Consider the following 27,765-nt stretch of genomic DNA (forward strand, 5'->3'; position numbering starts at 1 on the left):
TTCCTCTTGCTCAATCACAGAGCTGAACTGTATTTAGAATATTGTCTGGCTATGTACCAAAGATGACCTGCTAAACTCTTCAAGGTTTTTTGTTTACATAGGCATAGCATGATATTCATGTCTTGTGCCATGTAAGATGGCCCAACGTAATTCACCTGCAAGAAGTAAGTCACTTCAGTGACACATCTTCATGGGACATAAGTGAAGAAAAGCATGAACATTAGATCTATTGTTTTTGACTCCCACTGCTGAAATGGGAGGGGGGAGGGAAAGGAGAGAGAATCCAAAATAAACAGAAGATTTCAGTCAGAGTAGCTGAGATTAGACTTTAAAGCCAAGGAAAGTTAAAGCTTGGAAACAGACACTGAGATGCAATGTATGTCAGTTCTTAGATAAACTGTCAACTAGATTTAGAGTGTCTCTGCCAAAAAGCCAATCTAATAAAAGTCACAAAACTGGGATTAAATTGGGAAATCTGTCTGGAGCTGGGAACAAGTGACAAACAGAATTAAGTTTGTTATGCAGTATATGAGAATCAACTTTCAAATAAAGTTCCTCTAGCCATTCTATTTGTGGTAATTTCCATGGGTTACTATGCTCATGTCAGATTATTTTGATACTAACTGTTAGCATGCTAAAGTCAACAGCAAGACAGGTTTTAACTTCAACAGACCCAGGATTTTAGAATTCATATTCACACCCAAAAGTGCTAAGAAACTTACAGGAATTACTACAATCTATGCAATTCCCATTTTTGCCAAAAAGGTTACAGGTAGCAGAATGGCCCAGGAGCTAGATTACGTGACTCAAGATCTAGGTTTTTTTTTCTAGTTGTATAGCTCTGTGATAGAGCAATACAACTCATTGCTCTATCACAGACTTTCTATGTTACCTTACCAGGTTGAATAGCTTCCTTAGGTCTCAGTTTCTCATACATTCTCATGCAGGTAATAGCTTTGCCTTGAAGGCTGCCCTGCTGTTAGGTGCTCAAAAAATTATGGTGATGGGGTCAAACAGATCAGTCACAGAGAGAAAATGATGTGAATCTGCACCTTCAGAATGACTTGCATTGAGAGAAGATTTTGTTTGCCATACTGGACAAATTATAACCATCCAGCAGCACCCTACAACAATATTGCCAAGGCACTGCAAAGGCTTGCCAGAAGAGAAGCTGCATTTCACTCCTCCATGTACCTCAAATTTCCACATTTCCACTAGAACTTGTTTGACACACCCCACCCCCCATTTTTGGGTTAACTTTCTTCTACCTCACTCCTGTAGAACATGTCACTGTGGGATCGGATGACCACCAGTAATGGCAGGAGGGACATTTGGAGCATATGAGCAGGGAATATGAGCAGGGAGGGAAGCAGGGGAATACTGCTGATAGCAACTAAAGCTGGCAGCTAAACAGATTCAGCTACACTGCAAATCATGCTAAATATGCTACATGTCTCTGTGGCAATAATGTTGCACAGCCCACTTACAAGGTGATACTAATGGCTAGAGAAAAGTAGTGCACAACTGCTTGAGACACATTTACCAGTGTGTTTCTTAGCTTTTCTCTGGCTGGTTTTAAGTCTTTTGACCTTCCGACTACACCCTGACAATATTAATGCAACCACCATTGCTTTTCATTAATGCTTGTATATGAACTATCCAAGTTTCAAAAGTTACAGTCTATTCAGTATATGTAGATACAATTATACATAAATTATTATATATATTATATATATATTCTAATTTTTCCAGAACATTTACACCTCTAGATAGAGGCATGAATTTTACAGTTTTCTAGCTGGTAGACAGCACAATTTAAAATATCTGGCTACTATATTAAATAAGTGTGTGAATTCCTTTCTGTGAAAATTTGGTGTTCCAGGAAAGTTGCCAAAAAGCAACTAGCACCCTACATTTTTGACCCAGCAACAGAGCTTGAACCTTCGTACTCTTTCCCTTAGTCTCCTCAGAATGCTGAACTGCAGCCTAGTTTAACACAGTACCCAGTGATCACATTTACTTGTTCTTTGTGTGACACTTTACGAAATATTTGTCTGAACCACACTTTGCCCTACTCCACTTATGTAATCACATTCAGAAATATGTTTATAGTTTATGTGATAAAGACAGTTCTTCAAAAAGCTATATTAGCAACTATTTTCTGTTCTTACTAATCTTAGAAGATAATCTACAAAACAAGGGAAAACATCCAAGACTATATTCTCTATACAATGGTGTATTTCCACTTATTTCAGAGATTCCTGTTCTTTATAAGAAATTTGGTATAACACCTTCAGTCTATGTGTGCTGGTATTAACATTTTCACAGCAATGTTAACTTAGTCTTGTAATTCATAAAGCATATATATGCACACTAAACAATACAATTAGAAAGACAAACACTTAAGTATGAGCACAACACACAGGCAATACTTTGGGGCTGTGGGAACCCTAACTTCAATATTTCCTAATTTAAAATGTAATTTTGAACGTAACTCCTTCAAATAGCCAGTCCCACCATGCAGTCAGACTGCACGGCTCCTAGCAGTGCCTGTGGTGTTTGTGTGGAAACACAGTGACCCGTGTGTCTTCCATGGGCAGAGAAGCAGTCACCAGAATTGATTGCCCAGTGTTGATAGTGCAGCAATATGCATTTGCTTTGACAAACTGCAACTTTTATTTGATACCTTTTTCTGTGTATGTACCTACATTCAGAGTCACATGCACTCAAGAAATGTGAGAGAAAACCTGTCCATGATTAACTTCAAAGTGGCCCCATGAAATGCATTGCCTCCACTATCATATTTTCTTCTGCAAGCAGCCATATGAAAAGGAAGAACTGCCCATATTTTTTAATGAAGTGACATTTGTAAGAAATTAATATCTTCAGCACATCAGTCAGGAAAAAAATTATACACTGTTCACATAACACTTTTTCAGATCCAAAACAGAGGCAAGAAACATTAGGTGAATTGCAGCTTGAAAATAATTGCTCTAAGTTTAATTTACATTAGTTGGTTAGAGAACTTACACCTGTATCATAGAATCATTGAATAGTTAGGGTTGGAAAAGACCTTAAGATCATCAAGTTACAACCCCCCTGCCATGGGCAGGGAACACCTCACACTACCTATGGAGTAGACGAAATAAAAGATATTAATTATCAGCATTTTTTTGTTTCATCTGTAGGCTGTTATGTCTACAACAACCCTACACTATTCATATTATGTACCACAACTTCTTTAGGACAGCAGTGAATCTGAAAAAAAACCAAAAGAAAAACTGCTGACTAAACTCACCTATAAACAACACTGGTCTCCCCCATTAGCTTGCAGTATTTCTTTGCCTTTTAACTCCACTCTGTAGCATTTTGTTCTGGAGTCAACACCTTACTAATTAATGGGATGCCTTCAAAGTGTAATGCTAATGCCTTACTAGCCCCATTACTTCCCTCTGCTAAAGAACAACATACCGTGAACAGCTCACTTCATGGACCAAGCGATGATTTCCTCATCTTCCACATACAATTGAGAATATATTTAAAGTACAATACTGCCTTTTTAATTTCAAACATTATTCTTGTCATTAGCAATTTTCATTTCCAAAAGCTGATTTTGACACAGTCACCACAAAACTGAACAAAAGAAAATCTTGATCTAGAGATTAGTTACATAATTCTGAAAAAAGTCATCACATACACATTTTGTAGGTCTAATGAAACATGCATATAGCTCAATCAAGTTCAAGACTGTAAAAGACAAAGATCGTCCAGTGACAGATTTATGTACTGCCATAAAAAAAAATTATGTTAATTGTTGGTAAGGTTCACTGGGCAGTAAATAACTGGTCTGCTGACTTACAGATTATGCAGATTGAACAGTTTCATATGCGAGAGCAGATGCAGGCCCCCTACTTCTTTTTCCTTTTTTCTTTACCGTGTTGTACTTAAAACCTAAAAGGTGTTGGCTCTTGAAAAAGCCCTCTTCCATTTTTCAGCCTTCTAGACTACTGCTTCCAGATTACTATCTGACTACGAGAAGTCTTAACACTTTTCATCCCTACTCATTTTATTCTAATCTGAGTTCAGAGTTGCCCTCTCCAAGTAAAAATTCTTCACAGACTTACTGCAACTAGCTTCGGAGAAAACCAATTTGTGAGTTACTTCACCTACTGCATCCATCAGCCCTGTTGCCCTCTAAACATAGCTAACACTTGAAAAATGGCTTATCTTTGCAAAGGCAATAACAGTGCTCAAAAGTGCTCAAATATGATAAATGGGAAACGTATGCAAAACTGTACTTATAATGATGTCATATAACCAATATTCAGAAATTACATAATTTTTGAGAGGTTCATTACACAATAAACAGTAGCATGTTTAAACAGGCAGAAATGAGACTTCCAGTACCATACTTGCGATGTTGCTCTGACCTTTATTCATGGGCCAAATCATTAGATGATGGAAAGCGAAGGAGAGAAATAGATAAGCCCTACCTTAATTAATCCTAATTAGCCTCCAAATTTCCAAAGGCCACACAGCATGTGAAATTCCTGAAAACAATTTCATTTTTAAAAGAATTATATATATATAGTATCTTCAGGTCCTACTGGAAAATACAAACACCCAAAGTAATCCTTTCTCAGTAGGTCATTTCTTTGCCACAGATTCTGCTCTCTGCTGCTAAGAACTACTTAAAACAACATGAAGGAAACTATTGAAAGCTCTCAAAGAAGTAGAAGGAAACCAAAACTCCAAATATGTTCTTCAGCACATTGCTTGCAACAAAGTATTTAGGTTTGAATTCATTAATTTATCTGAAACTCTAGAAACAAAATAAGACTGCAGTGCATTTTGATGACATGGCTGCTTCTGAGAACTCAGTAGTCACTCCCTGAATTTTACTTGATTCTTCCTTCCTAAAAATACACAGGCCTTTTTCTCTGTATCAAATGTAGAAAACTAATTGCTTAACTTTCCCTTGAAAGACTATAACCGGCTCTCACCATCTAAACTGAAAAATAATAGCTTCGGTTGATCAGATATCCAAGAATCTCAAGTTTTACACTGGCTTAAGTAAGATTAGAATTTGATCTATTAAAGTGATTTGTTGAGACATGCTGTGTGAAAGAAAAAAGCTCAACAAGATGAAACTTTATCAGGCTGTTTGCGAATTACCAGCTGTTGGCCAGCCCACACAGCAAACAAAGCCAACTGACAAAGTGGATGGTACCATCTAGTGGCTAGCTCCTACCCTTTGGCACATGTATTGCACACTTCTACAGGCCTGCAAGCTCAAAAACTGCTTGGCAAAGCTGTATTTGCAGTGGTAATTTGAAGAAAGTGTCAGAGAGCAGACTGTGCCTGTCAGAGGGGAGGGACAGCATTAAAGGTAAGAAAGGTATCTTGAAGGAGAGACCGAGAGATCTGAGCTCCCTGTAAACATTCCTGTTACCTTGTAATTAACAGCACTGCTCCAAAGCTGTGTGAAGGGATAGCCCCTGCAGCACCAGAGACTGGAGGAGTGCAAGGAGGATGCAGTTTCCAGTAACAGGAGTTCATTCATCAAAGTCCTTTCCTCTCTACTCAGCTGTCTGCCTTTTCTCACTACAGCTAGACCTTACTAGAGCTGACCTTACAGCAACACCACCCAAAAACATTTTAGATTAAGAGACTGATATTCAGTATCTACCATTACAGTACCAATATCAGGTATTACCAGGGTATTTATTTCACCATGCAATTTCTCCCTTTTTTATTTTCTGGCTGCCATGTTTTCCTCCTCTCACCCCCAAGTCTTACAGATCCCTTTCTCCTCAAAGCTGCCTTATAACCTCTCAACCTTTTGCTACCTCTGTTTCCTTGGTCTCCTGAAGAAATCAGAAGATTTTGTCAGTGAAAATTTTATGCTGCCTCTCCAGTTTTGCACCTTACTATTTGGAAACTACTGGTCAAGAGCATAATCAGCAGTATGATGAAATGGCTAAATGATCAGGGATGTAAGTCCCAGTGATTAGGGATCTTTGCTGGTTCTCTTTTTATAACATTTCAGACAAGATGTTTTTTCTGAAACTTTTTTCAGCAAATGGAATATATCTAAGGATAGGCTACATCCTTATATACTATTAACCAGTTTGTAAAATTCTATTTAAAAAATTAGAATTATGAGAATTGGACTTTCAGAATTGCTCAAGTACTTATCTTTCAAGCCACAGATCATTTCCTTCCTATAAGAAAGCAACAAACCCCATTGTAATAGCACTATCTGACAGATTAAAGCGAGATTCTGAAGATCCAAGCTTGCCACAGCAGAATAAACCAAGCCTGCTCACAGAGATGTCAGTGTCCTCCAATAGAAGCAGGAATGCAAGCCCTGGACTTGCAAACTGCATAAATCCAGGTCTGAGCAAAATGATTTGGCTACTGCTACAGGCCTACATATTGTAATACAAGCTTTCCTGTAAGGCAGTTTATTACCATTTAAGCAAGACATTGCAGCTGTCTACATTAGTGTAGGTAGGCAGCATCTGCTACCAGAGAAGTCCATTCAGGTGTATCTCTAGTGCTCCACCATTCCCAGGATAAACATTCATTTGGTGTGAAAACCTGAAGCTGGCTGTTGTTCTGAAGCTTCACATGTCACAGCAAGAGGTATTTGGCCAAATGCCTCTTGGTCTAGATAACAGTCATCCTCATGCAAAACAGCTAAGTAGAGAGGTTTCTAATTGACTTCATGGGCTTAGGAGGAGAGTCATAATCACATCAAACTACCTGGAAATGGTCATTTATGGTAGGAATAGACTGAGTTTCTTGAATCATCTGTTTAATCTTCTAAGTATTTAAATGCGGTGTGTTCTGCTTTCTCAGTTACATCAGCTAGAAATCTGGTCAAGTTCTAACCTGAGGGCAAATTACCCGAAAATATTTCATTTTCTTCCTAGCTTTCTCTTTTAGTAGGTATAGTTTTCCTTATTTAATTCTGAATTGAAATATATGGCAGTTTTCATTTCTATAATGATGACTAATATTTGAACATTAAATCCTCAAAAATGTGGTATATCTTAATGATCCTTTTTGATCAACAGTGTGTGCAAGAGTATATTTTTTTCCTAGGGAGGTGGAGCAATTACATGACTGATTTTTTAGCTGCCTTTGAAAAAATTCAGTTTCAGTTACATTCAGCAAATTTAAGAGGCTATGAGAATCTGTGTCAGCAGATGAAATTCAAACTGTTTCAATATGTCCTAGTTTATGTAGGCTCTTTTGTTTTCACTAATTTTAAAATTAGTCTAAAAGGGCAAACGACTGCAAATACTACAGAACACAACGTGTCTTGTTCAGAACCATGCCTCTCTCACTCTACAGGAATACAGAATTTCAAGCTTTGAGCAGAGGCTGATGAATGAAATAGAATTTCGCCTTGAACGTACCCCCGTGGATGAATCAGACGATGAAGTCCAACACGAGGAAATCCCTACAGGCAAATACATAGCACCAATATTTGATAAGAGACTTAAGCACTTTCGGGTAATGGAAGGATCTCCCATTACATTCACTTGCAAAATAGTTGGAATACCTGTTCCCAAGGTAGGACATTCTCACTCTTAGCAGTAAAGGAGTAAAAATGCTATTTTCTATACATCCCTCTGGAAAGCCTCATTCCTAAGAACATGGGTCTCTGGAAAGAGCTCTAAAACAAATAATATATTATTTATTTTAGAAAGTCGTAACTTTCTAAAATAAAATATATTCTTCTGAGCACTTATCAGGCCTTGATGTAATGTATGGACTGTCTCACAAGTTCCTGGTTACAGGTAGCAAGTGTTAAGTCGCTGGGGGTTGTCTGATCACTACAGGTATACTGGTTCAAGGATGGCAAGCAGATTTCAAAGAAAAACACGCATTTCAAAATGAACAGAGAAGAAGACGGAACATGTTCTTTACATATTGAAGCTTCCACTAATGATGATGATGGCAACTATACAATCATGGCTGCAAACCCACAAGTAAGGTGTTTCAATTTCCACTGCAAAAATTCTTGTTTCATCTTTTTCTAATATATGTTAAAAGGAACAGAGATTGGGCCACCTAGTCTGACATTGAGTGGTGACTATCAAAAATCAAATTGCTTCAGAGGTTAAGAGAGGAAAGAATGTAATGAAGAATGCTGGAACTACTGCCCTATTCTTACACATCCCAGTCACAATCATTAAGGACATTTTTTCACATTAGTAACTCTTGTCCTATCTTACCACCCCTGCTGCTGACAGATACCTTTTGAGATGTGGTAAGAAGACAGACATATATCAGGCAGAAAGAATAGAGCAAGAGGAAACAAAGAGTTACATCGAATTTGGATGTGTTACTAAACACAACTATTCTATTCTTAGGATGCAAAAATGTGGATCTGCAAATAGTCTCATACCCTAATACCACTCTTCTTCACCCTATGTGTTAACTTAGCACACTCAAGTAAATCAGGCAACTTGTTCCAGTTTGAATTTTTCCTTTTTTGTTGAATTATATTTCAGCCCAACTACTTTCCAGTTTCTGTGTGACTGCACAAACACCTATGCTAGTCCCTGTGGAGAGACAGTGGTAGGAATGAACAAGCAGGGACACACACTGCTCAGGCTAGCTTACATAGCACCACTGCTAAATACATTGCCATAGCCTTGAAGAGGCTGAGAAACACACTGCTCTAGACACACAAAGAAACCCCTGCCTCACTTGCACTCCACCATATGATAATAGCATTTGCTTTGAAAAAGTAATATTTATACTATAATTCAGAGACTTTATAAAATAAATCCTATTGCATTGTAAACGATTGATAAATACTTATACGTTACACAAAATGAGCTATTAACCAACTATTAATTCTGTTTCCATTGTAATTTGTAGGGGAGAATCAGTTGTTCAGGCCACCTGATGGTTCAGAGTATCCCTGTTCGGGGCCGAATATCAACAGCTCAGCCTCACAGGTAAAAAAAGACAAGTCCTTCAGACCCTCTTTATGCTTCTTACTGAAGGTGTTCAAAATAACTAGCTACTGTACTTCAATGCACTCTTTCTTCAGTTCTCAACGATAAAATGGAAGTAACAGTGACCCAAAAGGTCACTTGTAGAATGTAGCATTTTTGAAGGTCATCTTCAAATGCAGGGAAGTTTAAGTGTAAAGTATTATTTTATTTACCCCTTGCAGTAAAGGCAAGGGTGGATTAGCAAGATGAAATTCAGCCAAAAGAAGGCAAAAAGAAGTGAAGGATAGCCTGGGAATCCAATGATACTACATGATGTAGTTAATTTGCTAATCTTTCTAAGTGGAAAATATGCAAGTATTAAATTTCAATCAGTCCATTTCTTTCTACCCTTTTATTTAAATCTATCTGTTCATCCTTTTTGACAGTTTCTTCCTTTTTTTAAGCATTAGGAAAAAACCTTTGCCTTCCAAACATACATGCAATTTTTGTGTTGCAGAACACGATCTCGGGTGCCAGAAGGAGACAAAGAGGCAGTTCAAGAACGCTTTTTCAGGCCATACTTTCTACAGGCTCCAGGTGACATGGTAGCACATGAAGGTCGACTTTGTAGGTTGGATTGTAAGGTACTTCCTCTGCTCATTCTTACTTTCTCTACCTGTGTACATGGATTGCAAGGTGTTTTCATGTTTTTTCATGCATAAGTGAACACCTCCTGGTAAAGTTTTAATGCTACATTTAAAAAAAAAATATTTCTTATTGCCATTGTATCTGAGCTGATTCACGGCATTTCTTTTCAACACATGCTATATGGAATGAAGAACATAGAAAACACAACCCCAGAAACAGAAGTCTTACTTACAAGGTTGTTCAAATTACTAGACATGTGCCCTGTGTCCTTTACCAGTCTGAACTCTGCTCCATTATCAGATTCTTGAACATAATCCAGAATAGCACAAAACCATGAGAAAGAGAGGATTCAGCATGTTGCATTCTGTTCAAACAAATGTTTCCATTGTATTGGACTGAATTACTGAAGGTTAATACTCCCTGAAAAGAGGGAACAGAGCCCAGTTAATTTTATGCTTCCCTTGCATGCACAGATGCAGAAACATCCCCATTTACAGATTCAAATCCTGACATGAGAGAGTTGTCAGAGGCTAGAGTACATGCAGGAAATATCCTGTTGTTGAAAGCTTTAAGAAAGTCATCGCTCCAATGTATTTTTGTAGTACTTCTATGTCCCAGTAGTGCAGCAAAGGTGGTAGGGCTGACACTGACCTCTTCCACACTCCAGAATGTCTCTTACCCTGAAGAGGGTAGAAGCTCTGAAGCACAAGTTAATGTCCTGAAGATGAACAGGATTCATTACTACTAATTTATGATGAAAAGCTTACTAGGGAGCATGCCAAAGAATTTTGTTATTCTTAGCTCTGCTATCCTCGCAGAGCTTATGAAGCCTTTAAAGCATGTCTGGTATTGCACAAACCTAGAAGACAGCAGTCCTCGTTCAGGCAAGTTCCACTTCCCTCTTTCTCTGGTTTGTTGAATATTGTTTGGAAAGCAGTATTTTAGACATGAGTAAGTACTTCTATCTATTCAAAAGATCTTTAAGACTATAATACAGCCTAATAAACTTTCTAAGAGATATTTAATCTATAGTGTTTTAAAGCATGTAAGCTTAGCAGCTACAAAGAACTCTATCATACTTCATCAAATTTATGAAACAAAGTAATTTGTGTAAAACACTTCATCTCTATTAAACCCTGAAGTGGTTTAGATCCAGGGGTTTTATATTCAGCATTACAAAAAACCCAGAAAACTAGCAGATTACTAGGAGTCTTTTGTGACTCTGATATATAACCAAGTATCTTCCTTTCCGACTAAGAAAAAGGTAGGCGTTTAATGTATTTTTTGCTTGTTTATTTTCTGGATTTCTCCCTTTTGGAACTAATCAGCAGAAAACAGAAGCTGAGAAATAAAAAAAAACCCAAACAAACAAACCCCAGTCTTTCTGTTCTAGACTTTGACATCATTCAGATAGCATCTGAAAGAAAAAAAAGGGCTTACCTATTGTTTTACTAAAATCTGTCATTTTGACATTTGTCTTTGTCTGTTTCACTGTCCGTTAGGTTAGTGGATTACCAACTCCAGACCTGACGTGGCTTCTGAACGGCAAACCTGTGCTACCAGATGGCACCCATAAAATGCTGGTCAGAGAGACTGGAGTCCACTCTCTTCTGATTGATCCTCTCTCACAAAATGATGCTGGAACTTATACTTGCCTTGCCACTAATAAAACAGGACAAAATTCATTCAGTCTGGAGCTCACTGTTGTAGGTAAGAATCATTGAAAAACTAGTCACAATGATGAAGCTATTTGTCTGTATTTCTTCAAACGTACCTTGCTTAGTTTCCCTATAGAGAAGTATAAATAAACAGTTAATCCACTGAGATTAGGAGTTCAAGAGCTATAAAACTCATCTGATAGAAGGAAACAGACTTGGTGCTCGGTCAATAGATGCACTCCTGTTATTAACAGATGGTTGCAATTCTGTCTCATCATCACTTTACCTCTTCTCTTGGCAAAACAACAAAATTCTCCCCAGAAACTGCATAGGGTTTGAATTCACAATATATGTTGAGGTCTCCTAGATTTCAGTCCCAATTTTATTAGTTTAAAAATGTTTCTAAATAGAAAAATACAAATCTGAATACTATTCTTTATCAAAGCCTTACAAGATGTGACATATTGAAATTCATATATCTGACATTACTTTCCTGCAATGGTAGTATGTTTAGACGCATTAGATATGCATACATTCTTTTATGAACATCAGTTCTGCCTATTATTTTCTTTATGTTCCCTTACAGAGGCTATGTCATGGCATTTCATTTTCCTTCCAATATCCCATTAAAAATTCACAACCTATTTTGATATCATGAGAATAATTTTTGGTCATGTTCTTTCATACTGTTCTAAAGTGAAACAAACAACAAAGTATCTGTTGTTCAATAATTCTTTTTACTTTTCCAGCAAAGGAAGTGAAAAAAGCCCCCATGTTTTTGGAGAAGCTTCAGAACTGTGGTATTCCTGAAGGGTACCCTGTCAGATTAGAGTGCAGAGTTGTGGGAATGCCACCCCCCGTATTTTACTGGAAGAAGGATAATGAGACCATCCCATCAAACAGAGAGAGGATGAGGTACTGCACCATCATACCCATGCTTGGAGTTTCTTGTGTCTGGACTAATTGTTTCCTTGAAGACCTGTGTTATAGGTACAGGTGGTGGTGGTCTTAAAACAACTTCTTTCACTCACAAAAAGTTTAAAACGCTGGCTTCACTGTGAGGTGAACAATAGCTACTTCCTTGATTGAGGATAAAGGCATGGAGCATAATTTGCCACTGATTTGGAGAGTGGTGATAGACTTTTCAGGACATAGGCCTGATACAGCATATGCAGCTTCTTATTAAAGATACGATGATAGGGTATTTTAAGGCATTTTAGCAACTTACTCTTTCTCTCAACTATTTTTTCCCCAGTTTAGTTATAAATTAATTCAAATGAATTCAAACTCAAAACAGTTAGAACATGCTTGTGAATGCCCCAGAGAATGGAATAATAGAGAGTTTAGCATATCAGAAACAGGCTGATAACAAAGTTTGGTCACAAACATAGGCAAAGACTTTGATCCCTGCTGACAAAATAGAACAATGTTTGGGATCAGATCTTGCATTCAAATGCATCCCTATTTTTTAGGTTTTGCAAAAGAAAAGCTAATGAAACAATGTGCCTAGCTGTAATTAATGAGAAATTAATTGCTTTAATTTCTTTTTTAAAGATTTCTACTTCAATGTAACTCTTATTTTTAATATTTTATTTCACTTGGCTTCAACTAATGATTGAATTTTGAGTCATTGGATCTCTGAGATCAGCTTCAAGTAGTACTATATTTTTACATGCATATACTGCAGGCTTTCTGTAAAGAAATCTGGCTCCACAGCAGCACTTTTTATGAATGCACACCTATCACAAAGTGTGTTTCAAGCTGACTTGAAAATCTTTCAGTGGTCTCCCTGTCCCCATTCAGAGATTACTGCCCCTCTCCAAAAAGTACACCTGACTCTGATCTTCTACAGCCTGTAGCCTATTCCTCTGCCTCTAAGCATATTACACAAGGATATATTTCAAATACTGGTACTTTCACAGGAATTACGGTTATACACATTGGAAACAGTGTAGTTACTGTAAAATGAATAACTGTCCTAAAAAGCCTCATTTCCAGTTCTTTCACAGAAAGAAATTAAATATATATTTATTAGAATCTATATATTAGAAAATTAGGTTTTGCTTCAGCTTAGCAGAGAAGTATCTAAGGGAGACCTCCCACACCTCACAAAGCCAGCAGCTAATATCAGGTTTGTAACAACTCTGCTATTTTGGCCAGTCATGACCAGGCTGCCTGCCCCGAAAGACTTCGAGTGCTTTTGCGCGGGTCCATGTGAGTGATGGCCAGCATTGTCCTTGTTTGTCCCTAACTTGGCTCACTATTATTTTCCTGCCTAAAGCTGAAAGACTTTTTTTGTATCATGGACCTGCATAAGCTTCTATACTAGTACACCCCCAGCATAAGGCAAATTATATAGTGCAGAGAGCAAATGGTGAATGCTCCCTTTTTCATTAGAGCTACTGGAAGCAGAAAATGTCCTCTTGGCCTGAAATTCTTGGTTTGCTTTGTCATCTAGTTCATAAGAAAAGAAAACCTCAAATTTCAGAACTTCCTGCCACTTTAAGTATTTTGATGTACTCATCTCCCAGCTCTTCCTTAATAATGAGGGAACCACTTGGGTTAATAATAAGGACCAACCACAGCCTATAGAGCAGAGGAGCCTCAGTTCTCTGACATACTAGCAAATAGTTTTTCCTGGAAATTGCAGCCAGGAAGTCTGAGATCACTGAAGAGCAAAAGAAGAGGAGGGAATAATGAAGCAGGTTTCTTTTAGAGTGTTGGCCAAACAAATCTAGGATTTTGCCACTCAGTCATTTTCTCATGGGAAAGGGTGCCATAAGAAAGTTTATGAGTGGCTCTGGTTATTGTTGTGAAGAATATCACAACTTTCTAGAAATGTTCTTGGTATTTTGTTAAATTATTCTTCTAGCTTCTGAACTAGGAAAAAATACAATATGACTTCACAGCAGCTTTGCATGGGTTTAGTTCATTTAGTTCAGTAAGAAATTCCAATATTAAAACATACAGGGTAACAATTTAGCTCACACTGTCACAGGATGGCTTTGCACAACTGGGAGGAGGAAGAATAAAATTTCAATTACTCTTGTCATTGGCTGAGGCCATACTGAAAACAAATCTACTGACTAAAAATGTCTTAGAATGCTACCTGAGAATAGAAGCTGGATATATATCTATATATATTTATATATATATATATGGATATATATCTATATATATTTAATGAACGTATTGTAAAATCTCAAAGTTGCTATGCTCTTGAGAAATACTAATTCCAAAACAACTACTTTCCCAGCATGCATCAAGATACGACAGGCTATGTCTGCCTCCTCATTCAACCTGCCAAGAAAGCAGATGCTGGCTGGTATACCTTGTCTGCAAAAAATGAAGCTGGTATTGTCTCTTGTACTGCTAGACTTGACATATACGGTAGGTATTTGCTAGTAAATCAAACAAATCAGAATTTATTTTCTTTGACTGGTTCCACTTCTCATCTAGTTCTTAGTCTGTAAATTGCTGGTTTTGACATGGATTAGAAATTAGTGTCACAGAATGACCACAGATTAATATGGTTATCAGGACGCACAATGGTACAGCTAAATGGCCAAATTAGCTCTCCCGCATCAGTTTAAAGGCAGGTAAAAATACAAGTGAAAAAAAACCCCAAACAAAACCAACACCAACAGAAGAAGCATTTTACACAATATTTTCTACTCCCATTTTCCACCTTCCAAATTCTCTAGACACTTCAAAATATAATAAATGTGTTCAAGTTGCATCTTAGCTCTGTTACCTTTGGCACATACCTGTGCTACAGCACTGACCTGAGATGGAACAGGAAATTGCAGACAAGACAGCAGACCCGTTCTTCTATGGAGCATGTATGATGCAAACTATGCCTAATTAATGAAGGCTAGTTTGCATCTAATGTTGGTTTAGGACTGAGAAGGCCACAGCCCAGTTCAAGAACTACAGCACATTACTTAATTACTCTATACCTATGCAAAATGTAATAGTTCAGACAATTTATCTAGACCAATAGAGTACTTAGATCACTTAAATGGCATAATAAAACATAAAACCTGTTCCCCAGACTTTTGTATTATAACTATAACCTCAAAGCAGAAAAAAAAATCAAACCCAAACAAAACATATTTTCAAACTTGTATTTCTAATTTAAAAAAAAACCCTAACCATACTTCAATTATCAGAGATAACCGCAAGTCACCAGAGCATCTCTGTCAGTTTTCTGCCACCTTGTGGTGATATACACAATAGTAATGTAATGTTCAAGAGAGGGCTAGTGAGAGTCTGATTCAGAAAAGGTCACATAAAATGAAAAATAATTCCTTAGGTACCTAAATATTGCAAGACATAAATTAAATTTTCATACGAAGAATTCAAGGTAGAAACAGGAAAAATATCACAAGTACGAAATGCTTCCTGATTCCAACCATATTTTGTAATGGCTGTACAAGCCTTATACACCAAAAGGAGTTACAGAAGTAATTATTCTTTGTGCTATTTTGAATGGATGGGGTTGGGGGATTGAAAGAGTGATCTGATATTTGCAATTCCATGTGCAAAGAGAAAGTACAGTAAATAATGAGTCTACTGTTTACACAGAAACAAACTGGGGGCTGCAAGAAAAAAGGAGGCTCTTTTTCAAGTATTTCCAGATAGGGTTAAAATTCAGCAAGGAAAGACATTTCCTATCAGTGCTTCAGAAGCAGATTGTGGGTCCCAAGAACTAAGTTATTCTTGGAGTTTTTAGCCTGAACTACCCCTTCATTTCAATTGCTCAGAGATATGTTTGTCCCATTTGTGTGCAGACATGGAGGTTTTGTATGGGTAAATACCAGCAATGATAATATCAATTTCCCCTTCCGAAGTGTTTTGAGAATTATAACTATTACATATTATATAGTAGCTAGATATTCATACAAAACCATAACAGTCTTTGCTCCTATGGGAACATGCTGAATGTCACTTTTAAATTGCCGAATGTGTTTGGATTACGTTTCTTTCAGTATCTTTAAAAAAATCTGGGAAACTTGTTACTAGTCGTAAGTAGTAGAGGGAAATAAAAATTGTAATCACTTCTTTAAATAAAATCCCTACATTACTACTTTGAAATTAAATACCACCAAAAAAAAAAAAAAAACACAAAAAAAAAAAGACAAAAAAAAAACCAAACAGAAAACCAACCAACCAACCAACCAAAAAAAAAATCAAGAAGTCCCCTGAAGGACAGAGTAGCACAAAATCAAAACTCGAAGCCATGTCCAGTTTGTTCATCTCTTTTCATGCTATGGTATGGTTTTAGTCATGATTGCAAGAGCTTTGGAGAAGGCTCCGAAGATTAAGTGATTGAATTTTGGACTTAGTAAAATCCATGTAATGACTACCACTGAACTGAAATGGATGAAATTCCATCTGTGGACTTCAATAAAAATACTCAACATATAAACTACATGAATGATAATATTTGAAGAAACAAAGCTTAAAACAGGGAGCCACAATGCTGTGCTCTGTCCAAAGATGTTGAAATCAGCTTTCAGTTGTGTGCACTGATTTCTGTTGTTTCATTGCTAACTTAATGAGAGGTTTATACAGCCTATTCTGTTTCTGTTGCTTCAGCTCAGTGGCATCGTCAAATTCCACAACCAATAAAGCTTCGACCTGGTGGCAGTCGGTATGCAAGCCTTACGGGTCAAGGACTTGACATTTTTTCTGCCTTCCCAACTACTGAAAGCCCTCTGCTGTTTTCATCACCAACCCATAAGGTGGTGGAGAGTGAAGAACTTTGAAAAACAATTGTTCCAGTTACACCTGCAGAGATACTAGAACAGCGGGGGGGGGGTGGGGGGTGGGGGGTGGGGGTGGGAAGGGGTAACAAACCCAAACAGAAAAAAAAACCCAAACCAAAAAAGATGTACAAGTCAAGATGCTCAACGTTTACAAGCAACTTATTTGTAATTAAGTGTACTGCTGCAGCAGATGTTGCAAGTAACAGATCATACAAGACTTTTACATATTATTTTATTGCAGGATAATTGTGGTATGGAGTGTCGTGCAATAAATTCAGTACTGTGTAGTTTGCTAAGAATTACATAGTAAACATAGTTTTCAGCACCTAAAAGACAATACCACTTTTACTGCTTGAATTAAAGCTACTGTACTGTAGCAAGCCATGTTAAGGACTGATGATTAGCTGGAGTACTGCCAGTGAAAACATTGACAATTACAACAACAATAATCCTGAACGAGCGTAAACAACAAGACTTTGAATGTAATGCTAAAAAACATGCCAGATAATCACAAAGCACAAGTTACGGGGAAAAGATGTAACTCATTTTTATATATTATTATACCAATAATCTTTGAATTTCTGAACTCAAGACTAGATAAATATAGTGTTTAATGTAGGTGCAGCTGTATACTCTATATATTTATATTTGTGTGTGTGTGTGTGTACTCCATGAACTGTACTCACGGTGTAAGGATTCATAAATTAAGAGACCGGGCACATGCATAGGATGCTAACATAGGAAACCAAAATTCCTGTTGTCTGAAGCATGTTCTCAGGAGCCCATAGCTGAAACTGTTTTCCAGATGTGCTTCATATTTTTTCTTTGAAATGTTAATGATTTTCTGACTTCAAACACAAATGATATGAAGTTTGTAGCTTTGTGGGTTTTAAATACCATTTAATACCATTTTTAAAAATACCTTTTTTCCTGATTTTTAACATGACTAAATTAAAAATGCATCCGCCATCTAGCTCATTTTTTAACTAACTGAAAAGGAATTATAACCTGGTGGAATTTACATTTTCACCATCATTAAGGAAATTATCACAAATGCGGTGCCTTCTATAAAGACAGAATCCTGTTAATATACAAAAGTTATGAAGTTAAGCAACAGTTATGTGCAAAGAGCTAAAAACCCTATTGTAACTGATCGTAGTAATAAATAAGGCAATTTATTGAAAGTACAACAGAAGGTGTTAAGTGACAACACTTAATGATTGATAAAAAGATATTTAGCATCTACACACTTGCATTAATATCTCCCAGGACTTAGAATCTGTGAATATCTAAGATTATTTCCTGCACCTTTAAATTACTGCTCTCCCTCTTCTTTGGACACTGTTTTCAAGCAGTTCTTACTGCTTTCACCATGGCTAGAGAATGCAATGAAGTCCTGATCAAAGTCACAGAGAGTACAAGAAAAATTAACAGGTAGTTTCATTTTAGACCTTATTTGGATTTTTTCAAATTAAAAATGTAACTTTAAAAAAATCACATATGCAAAGAAAATAATGAGTTCTCTTTAGAGCAAAAGGATACTGGATATAGGCAGAGACTGAGACAGTCCTTCATTGGGTTTCCTACAAATACAGCTTATGCTGGTTCCAACTGTTGGTTCCCTAAGGGTTTGGAGGAAGTTAACTTCTCATATTGTTCCACTTCCTACCTGAGTGAAGACCATAAAACAAAACCATCATTATAACACTCATACTTTTGTTACAAATCGCAAACAAGTCACCCCAGACCAAACAGACCAGGAAACTCAAATCCATTCTTATCCTGGGAGATAAAACAATGTGCAGATATATCAGTGGGAAAGCAGAAACACCAGTTGTTGCCTGTGTTGTACCTCCTCCCTGGCAAACAAAATAAAACTAATAGCTATTTAAAGTTCTGCATTGATTCAAGTGACTTCAGTTACAGGGTGCGCAATTTAAGACACTTTGTGGGTCTGATTTTCTAGGCTGAAGAACCTACTGCTCCTCTACCTTCAGTGGTTTTTAGGATGACTTAGGGATTCCAATACCAAACCTAGACTGAGTCAGAGCTGGACAACCCAAAATTTAAAGTGTCCCATATTAGTAACTACTCCTGTGAAAATAATCCAAGGTAAATCATTGAGTTTTGCTTGCTTAATCCAGTGCTGTTAGAAAGTAGAAGATCAAATTCTACTCCCATGAACAGCCCTGGTCTTCCCCTTATTTGATGCCAGAAGTGAAAACTAGATTTTGATCCAACATATTCCAGGCTGTGTATCAGCCATCAGGCTTTATACCTAGCACAGGCTTGGTCAAAGGATTGTCTGCTTAGAACTCCCCTGTGGCTCCCTTGCCTGGCTTTGAATGAGAGGTCGGACAAGATGATCTCCAGAGGTTCCTTCAGACCTAAATCACTCTGTACTTTTTAATTTATTTTATTTTCCACTGCCTCTCGGAATACCCTATGTGGATTAATTTACCTATTGACTGAATAGAAACTAGGAATTCAAGTAAGTACAACCTTTTCCTTTTTAACTGGGATATATCCTGTGAGGCAATTCTAGCTACAAGAGTGATCACTTTAATCAGAGTTCTTTACATAGTTTGGAAAAAAGAAATACTATTAGCAAATAACTGGTTACCAGCGCTGGAATCATACTTTTTAATATTACTGACAGTAGTAGTGGTTCTCCCATTTTACAACGTCAGACAACACCCCCAAAAACTCAGTATAAATTAAAAGACAAAGTGCATAGAGAAAATATGTAAACCACATCTCTTCAACCTTCTCTCTGTGATTTCAGCAGAATGTTCCCAAACTTACATCATTATAACCTGAACTGACAAGATGAGGATGAAGTGGTACAGTGCTTTTTTAAAATACACATTCAGGGGTTTGTAAGTTGAAGGACAAATCCAGTGTTGAAAGACTTTTCAAAAACATCTGTGTAACAAGGATTAATCCTTGGTCATTCAGGAACAGGTCCCAGAAGTTTCCCTGAGAGGTAGGCTACAGAGAGCGGATCACCAAAATTTGTCAGCTGAACTATAACATTATCTCCTTGACAGTATTTACTAGCAAAAGGATCAAAACTTTACTCATCACACCTCCCTACATAATGCAGAAGTGAGTAATCTCAATTACTTTCCATGCGTCTGATGCAAACAAAATCAGAGCCTGACTCCAAATGTTCTGTAGTCATTTTGCATGTTAACTGCTACAGGACATTTCTCCTCTGTGTATACTGAGCCTGTAAAAGGAGTATGTAAAGGAAGCTGATGTGGACGGATGTTAATTAGTAATATTGATGTCCTCATCACAAAGACAACTTGCTAGAAAAGGACAAAAAAAATTGAGGTGATGCTGCTAACTGATGGAAAAAGGCTTGTGTAAGCAGCAGAGACAACACTGAGCTGTCACTAAACATGCAATGCTGTCTGAGGTCATGTCCTGTGGAGGATGGCACTGTCTTACCCCTTGAGATTTGTAACTGTGCTCCCTTCCTGAACAGCTTGGCTGTTCATTGTTTTTGTTTAACTGAATAACTGATTTGACTTCACACTTTCATGGTATTTCATTCTCTTATTCAGGGCAGGCTACTGCAACAAGAAAAATTAATGTTAGAACTTCCACTGAAGTCAGTGTTAGCTATATTCTTCGAAAAGTCCATTAAATCACCACAATGTGGAGCATAACATTCTATCAGTAAGATACAGAAATGCCCAGGTTTGTAACCTCTCAGTGTTTTCTGAATCAGTGCCCTTAGTTTCCTGTTTCCTTCTAGTCCTGGTTTTACATAGAGAGACACAGTATATTTCAAAGAAGAGCAGAAATGACTTTTGTATTGCAGCTCTAGGAAGCAGAAGTATTATCTTTGCTTTGAAATTCTGGTCCAGCTTGGTGCAGACCCAGTGCTCAGCAGCACCACACAGCAGTTTGCACTGATGTTGTTGGACTTCCTGCCTCAAAATAGCTGGATTGAGTTCCTTTGCTTCCATATGGAAGGTGGAGCATACCTTCTGAATGCCTCACATGTACTAACGTGAGAAGATGAGAGCACACACTTGAAATATGAAAAGCCAAGTCTCCAGTTTTTATCTTACTATGTAAACAATTGCCAATCCCAACTGTTTACAGTAATCAGAGTTACTTCAAAGCAACAGATCTGGAATAAGAATTCCTTTAAGAACCGTGTTCTTAATGCTACCAGGTTTAAAAGCGTTTCTGGAAAATGCCTTCACACGACTGTATCAGCAAGACCTACATTTTAACTCTTAAATATTTGAGAAGTGATTCATTGTAATTGCCTTACTATTTATAATACAAAGATGTTCACTTTGAGCCTTAAAATTCTATTTTATATTTTTTCTTTACTAAAGTTGCTTTTTTTTTTTTCGGTCCAACTTCATTCTCACTGGGAAGGAAAATGTTAATGTCAGCTTTAAAGTATATTTTAAGTGCATAAGAAAGGAAAAAACAAACACTTGCCTGTTCAGTAATGTATTTCCCTTCATCTCACCTAAACTTCAATAAATGCTTCAAAGTTGCATACAAGACTGTGTTCTTCGCGTGCCCAGATAATTTTGAGTGTGCAATAAGATCAGAGGTATCCTCAGAACTTTTCTGTGACAGCTGATTAATGGAAACAGGCCTTAGAATATTTCATAGAAAAAATAAAATACTGTCAAGTTATACAAAAGCCATGCTTCCAGAAGGTAGTTATGAAATGTAGTTGTTGGGGTTTTGATCAATTCTTCATATCAATTCACTTTGGTTTTAAATTATGCTTTCTTTTTCTGATAACCTCAGCTACACCTCCATGGGCTAAAGCAGCTACTACACATTTTATGATTTCCTCTAAGCAACACAAGCTGCTTTTAGTAACGCCTTTATACTTCAAGTCCACTATAAAGAACGACTTATTACATAATACAAAGAAATCGTAGGCTGTATGTTCTGTGAATTTAAGTGGAGCTCTCCATTTACACCAGTGGGAAATTCTGTTCAGAAACTGACCATCATTTAGGATCACACAGTCCATTAGCAGCAGGCAACACAGCTTTGTGAAGAAATGAAAAAATACTGAGGACATTCTGAAATCTTGGAAAAATGGCAGGAAGCCATTAAAAAATGAACTTTTTACTCCTTGGCGTTACATATCCAGATATTTTAAGCAAACTTTGTGTAAGATATATTTTGTACGCTACTTTCTGTACAAGTGGAAACTGAAGTACAAACCAGGAAAAAATATTAGTAGACAATATTAAAATGTATTCTTTTGTAGAAAATATATTTAAATATTATACATGGGTTTTCTTAAAGCCATGTTTTCTTGGTATGTAGTTAATGTTACAAATAAAAGGCGTGTTTTTAAAAGTGTCCAAGTGCCAGGTGAAATCAATATTTCTTACAAGATACCTGTGTAGAGGAAACACTGCACTGCTTCTTCAATGAATAAACATGTCTTTATTCTCTGTACATTTGTTTTTTCCTGGATATTCTGTAGAGATAGAACAGCTGAACATAATTAGAGCAAACAGATGCTGTTCCGTAAATTCTTACTGAATTAAAAAAGAAAAAAAAAAAAGCAAACCTAGATAAATTTCACTCCTAAATTACAGCTAACTGCATCCATGTCATTTAGCTCAAGTAGCTGGAAACCTAACCTAAGTGTAAGACTGCCTATCTTAAGGAAAAAGCTTATTTTGGAAAATCAAGAATTTGACTGAAAATCATATTATTCTTTGTGCCTAGTGAATCACATCACACTACAGGAGTTCCACAAAGATTTCACCAGAGAAGTTCTACTTAAGAACGTATAGGAAACTTCATTAAAAAAAATCTAATGATACTCATGCTTGCCTACATGAAGCAGTTGTAATGTCATTGACTTTACAAGAGTATAACCAGGGTTAGCAACAATTTTACTTTTCAGAATTTGTACTGCAGCACTATTTAACAATTCCAGTCCAAAACTGAGCTTTGCCCTGTATGTGTGTATAGTACAAGATGGTCTGTGCCCTAAATACCTTCTAAATGGTGAAACGGAAAACAGAAGCCTGAAATTGGAATGAACTGAAGTTGTAAGATACGCTGCTAATACATACTCACTGATGACTTCAATACATAGGAAGAAACCACTGTCTTTTCATTACTAACATACATTTAAGGAATGTGCTACCCTAGTTCTGCTGTCGGCCACTGAAAAATCACTGCAGTTAAAAATGCCACTCCAGTTTTGAGTTCAAAAATAACTCTGGGCACCTTGTCAGAATAGGGTGATATAATTCAAAGAATCACAGAAGCAGAGTATCCATAGCTTCTTCAAATAGAAACCCCTGCAATCTGAACCTTTTAGAAGTACAAAGGTTAATTTCCCACAAATAGCCCATTAGAATTTCACACTGGATTTCAATAGTAAAACATGCATGTGTGTAGTATGCAACAAATATTTAATGAAGCAAGCATTTCACATCCCCATTGTTTTTACAATAATGTGGGTTTAGAATTACAATGTACTGATACTACAAATACAAGTATTTCGGGTTTGCACTGCTGTTAAGTGGGACGAAAGTCACAAGCAGACAAACTCAGTCACTAAGAACACACCCAGCTCTGAGCATCTAAGCTTTTTCTTCATTTGGAGGGTCACTGGCAGCAATAATTATTTAAGGGGAGGGGGCTTCAAACACCTATACCAGTAAAGTCCAGTATAGACAAACAGTCACAGCCCTTATCTGACAAGCATCAAACAGCCAGTGGGGAACATATCTGAGTGCAATAATCAAACTCGAGTTAAACTTAAACAGTCAAATTTACATTTCACAAAGTGTCATTAAGGAATTTGTAAAGGGAAGCTATGAAAATGAACCTATGATTTCCTGAATAGCTGTGTTTTAGAAGTCCAAAACAGCATGGATAGTTTCTGCTTTTCAGACTGCCTTTAGAAAGAATTTTTTATGTTTAAACTTCATCCTCTTCCCAACTCACTCAGCAAAAAGCTTTGACAAGTCATCAATACATAGACAGCTGTCTATACACTACAAAGAACTACTTTGCTGCCTTCAGTACTATAGCAAATTGGAAATCGCAACATCTAGCTCAACACTGCACCCTCCCAAGAAACAAAAAATACTACAGCATTATATAAAAGCACAATTTTTCCACTAGTAATATTACTAATTATTATCAATAGAGAGAAATAAAACATTCACATTCCATTAGCACAACCAAATCTAAGAGAAAAGGCATTATAATCTTACCATATTATTAAACACCAGAAATTGATGCAATGACCTGATTTGCAAGTGTTCACAAGCTATGTACTGCAGTGAAGTGCTTTTTAGAACTTTGGCTTCAATTCTTAATAATTTTTGGTAATATGGCCACAAATACTTTATGGTTTGTGTTGGTTTGTTCCTTTTTATGTGAACTTACTATCATTCATCTAACCATTCACTGCATACTAGACCATTATTTTTATATCTATCATCATATGCAGTAGACAGTAAATTACAACACTGCATGGAAGAAACACAATCTGAAAAGAAATTTATATTAAGTACTTCTACGTAAATTAGCATTGTCATGTCCCACAGAATCAAATTATATGCCAGTAATGCAGAAATGCACCAGTACCATTCTTGCACACTACTCTGTTATTTATAGCTTTGTATCGTATTACCCTTCCCACCTAAGGTTTAGAAGGCTATCTTTCACTAAACTAAGCCTTCCATGTCATATAATTGCACAATTTATTTGCATCATATTCCCATTTCAGGACAGAAAAGCCACTACCGTGCTAGCAGTGCAGGTGAGAATGTCTCACAGCTAATAATGTTTACAGCTAATAAACCACTGTAATATGGCACATCATCTAATTATTTAAGGATTGCATTAATTATTATTACAGATATAAACTGGCCCTTTAGTGATGAGTAAAATTCAAGCAGTATCAAATTGGCTACATGAGGGACAGCAATTAATTCTATTCTCCATATATATAAACTTAAGCAAAGAAATCAGTGACTAACATAACTTCATACTCCCAGAAGGCTAAATCCACTTTCTGTTGGCTGGTAAAGATCTACCATAATTCCCAAGAAGAAAAACGCACACACTTAAATAATCAGCACTATCCATTACCTTTACAGAGGCTAAAGTATATGTTAAAAACTCCTGAATTCCAGTGTTTAAAGGAGAGAGTCGCTCAGAATATACAGTGCCTCTTCTATATGTGTTTAATCTAGCCTAAATGCTGTCCCAGCAGCTTTCACTCCAGGAACAGTCCCTCCTCAGGAAAAGAACGAGTCTGCAATACAGTGACCAAGCGCAAAACGTCAATAAGGGTTCTGAGAGAAGACAGACAGGAAGGTCAGATCTTTGCATGCAACTGTTCCTTCAGCAGAGTCCCTCTCCCCCAGAACAGGTCTTTGTTCCTATTAATGCTTTTGTTTTTTGCTGAAAGCTGCTTAGTTGTTGAAAGTAACTCATATCAGAGCTATCCATTTGTCATTTGAAAGAATTCTAAAACATGAGACATGGCAGCAGCCAGCAGGGAACCTGCCAGGCTTCCCTGCTGGAAACCCACCAACGGACAACTGTTCTGGGACAGCAGCTCTTTTTCTCCTTCTCCCTCATGGCTAACACTAGCAAGGGCTTGTTTCTGGGAACTCCCCACAGCAACACTACCGAAAATACCTTTCAGCTTCATAGTCTGCCACCATCATACCAGCCATTGGCAGCTGAACTTTTGCAGACTCTACATCATGCTGCAAACACATCTGCTTCTCCAGCTATCTTGAGTCTATTCAGCTTTTGATCTACCCAACCCCCTTTCCTCTTCTGCCTTTTCTACTCAGATCCCTCTATACCCTACAAGAGAAAGAAGCAAACAAACAAAAGGCTGTTCAGGACATCACCAGTGCTGAAATGTACTCAACTGCTTTGCAAGAATGCTCTATAACATTTTACCAAACTTTTATCTTTAAAGACTGTTTTTCAGAGTACATAAAACACACTAACTGGGAAGCAAGCATCATTTCCTAGTTGATTCTTCTGCACTACCTAGTCGACCCTAATAAACTACAAGGACTGTGACAGAAGTAGTAAAACATTTGTGGTAGGAAATCCACTAGTAATTCCTTAGAGCAGGTATTTCAGGCAGTTGGTGAGGACATAGCATAGAAAACACTTTATTTATGATTTACAAACTCTGTTACCATTACTAGATAACACAAAATTAGAAAACAAAATCCAAACATTTAAAGTCTGCAAAAATCTAGAGGTTTAGGTTATTTCCACAAGAGTATTCTCATTTATGGTATATAATAACATGGGCTTTCACAGCCATTGAAAACAAAAACACCCCTTCTATGACCTGCAAATAGCTCTTTTTTGAGCATACAAAAGACACCATTAATTGGATTAAAGCAAATCTACAGAAACTTGGAACCCATATGTCAAACTTACAAAGTTTAAGAAGGTTAGTTCTCTGAGGACTAGAACCCCAATACATTATCAAACTTTTCCCATGGGAGCCATTTATGTGAAAACAAACCAAAGAATAACTTCAAAGCTGATGGGAAAATAAAAAAATGTAATGAAATTAATTTCTGATGTTATTCCATTCCATTACACCATGGGCCAATCCAGCCCATGATTTGTAGAAAATACTGTCATGATTCACCACAGTAAAAAAAAAAAAAAAAAAATCCACCAAAAACTTACTAAATAAAGGAATTACATGAACTAGATGAACTACAAAACAACCATCAAAAAGATTTCAATTTAAAAGTATGCTTTCCACCAGGACTAAATGAATTCAATCTTCTTAAATGCATTTTGATTTAAAGTTCTCAAAGCAAATTTATTGTCAAATTAGTATAAGATGCAAACAACAATAAGCTATTATAATGCCAGTATTACCTTATTCAAGCAGATTAACTCTTGCTAATTATTAAATTACACATCTGGCCTGCTGTATATTCTTAGTTCAAGAAAAATTCTGATTAGCTATTTGAAAGTGTTAAGGGTGATAACCGAATATTCGCTGTGCGTATGGATCACTGTCCGTTGCTATTTTTGGTCCCGTGTAATGGTGGTAGCTCTCTGGATGAAAGTGTTCACAGTGAAGGCTAATCCATTCTCTTTCAGTACTGTATCGTTCTGCTTCAGCAAGGATTCTAGTGAGAGCCATGATATAACTCAAAGCCATCTGAAGGGTCTCATACTTGGACAGCTTCTTATCTTGACCCCACTGTGGAACCACCTTTCTCAAACGATCAAAGGCTGTGTTCAGCCCTTGCATCCGTCTTCTCTCCCTGGCGTTGGCAGCCAGTCTTCTCTTTGCAGCACTTTCCATCCTTTCTGAACTGCACTTCACAACACAGCCTGGTCCACTTCTGCACTGGATGTCTGACTCTATGCCTGCATCCAAATGACTGGATTTACAGGTTTTCATATTTGATGCAGCTTCAGTTTCACAAAGATTACTTTTTAAAGGCTATCTAAAAAGTGGCTGGGAAAGCACTCATGTGAGTAGCCTGCGTACCTCTTCAATCAGTTTCCAGATGTCAACGATATATTTTTCTTAGCATCTAGTAATAAAAAAATAAAAGGTCTTCCGGTTCTTCTGAAAATGTCTGAAAATGTCTTCTTATTGTTTAAATAAAGAGTTTTTAATGTCTTATGCTTTCTTTTAATTTCATTAAACTCACAGAGAGAGAAAACAATGAAATCTCCATT

At 37.0% G+C, this 27,765-nt stretch overlaps 2 protein-coding genes across 3 annotated transcripts in view; one reads left to right on the forward strand and one right to left on the reverse strand.

Annotated features, from left to right (window-relative positions):
- The window catches only part of MYPN (myopalladin), a 56,671-nt gene extending 39,597 nt beyond the window's left edge, over nucleotides 1-17,074 (forward strand). For both annotated transcript variants that reach the window (XM_065670959.1, XM_065670958.1), the window contains 8 exons: nucleotides 7,363-7,584; nucleotides 7,854-8,003; nucleotides 8,902-8,981; nucleotides 9,478-9,604; nucleotides 11,111-11,318; nucleotides 12,016-12,181; nucleotides 14,523-14,656; nucleotides 16,868-17,074. In XM_065670959.1, coding sequence (XP_065527031.1) covers nucleotides 7,363-7,584; nucleotides 7,854-8,003; nucleotides 8,902-8,981; nucleotides 9,478-9,604; nucleotides 11,111-11,318; nucleotides 12,016-12,181; nucleotides 14,523-14,656; nucleotides 16,868-17,037 — 1,257 coding nt within the window. In that variant the 3' untranslated portion in view covers nucleotides 17,038-17,074. The remainder of the gene's footprint in view (nucleotides 1-7,362; nucleotides 7,585-7,853; nucleotides 8,004-8,901; nucleotides 8,982-9,477; nucleotides 9,605-11,110; nucleotides 11,319-12,015; nucleotides 12,182-14,522; nucleotides 14,657-16,867) is intronic.
- Nucleotides 17,075-26,898: 9,824 nt separating this feature from the next.
- ATOH7 (atonal bHLH transcription factor 7) lies at nucleotides 26,899-27,481 on the reverse strand. Its single transcript, XM_065672823.1, has one exon. The coding sequence runs from the start codon at nucleotides 27,479-27,481 to the stop codon at nucleotides 27,047-27,049; it is 435 nt and encodes a 144-aa protein (XP_065528895.1). The 3' UTR covers nucleotides 26,899-27,046.
- Between the last annotated feature and the right edge of the window lie 284 nt (nucleotides 27,482-27,765).

This window comes from Lathamus discolor, chromosome 3, assembly GCF_037157495.1.
Source record: "Lathamus discolor isolate bLatDis1 chromosome 3, bLatDis1.hap1, whole genome shotgun sequence".
Classification (NCBI taxonomy): domain Eukaryota; kingdom Metazoa; phylum Chordata; class Aves; order Psittaciformes; family Psittacidae; genus Lathamus; species Lathamus discolor.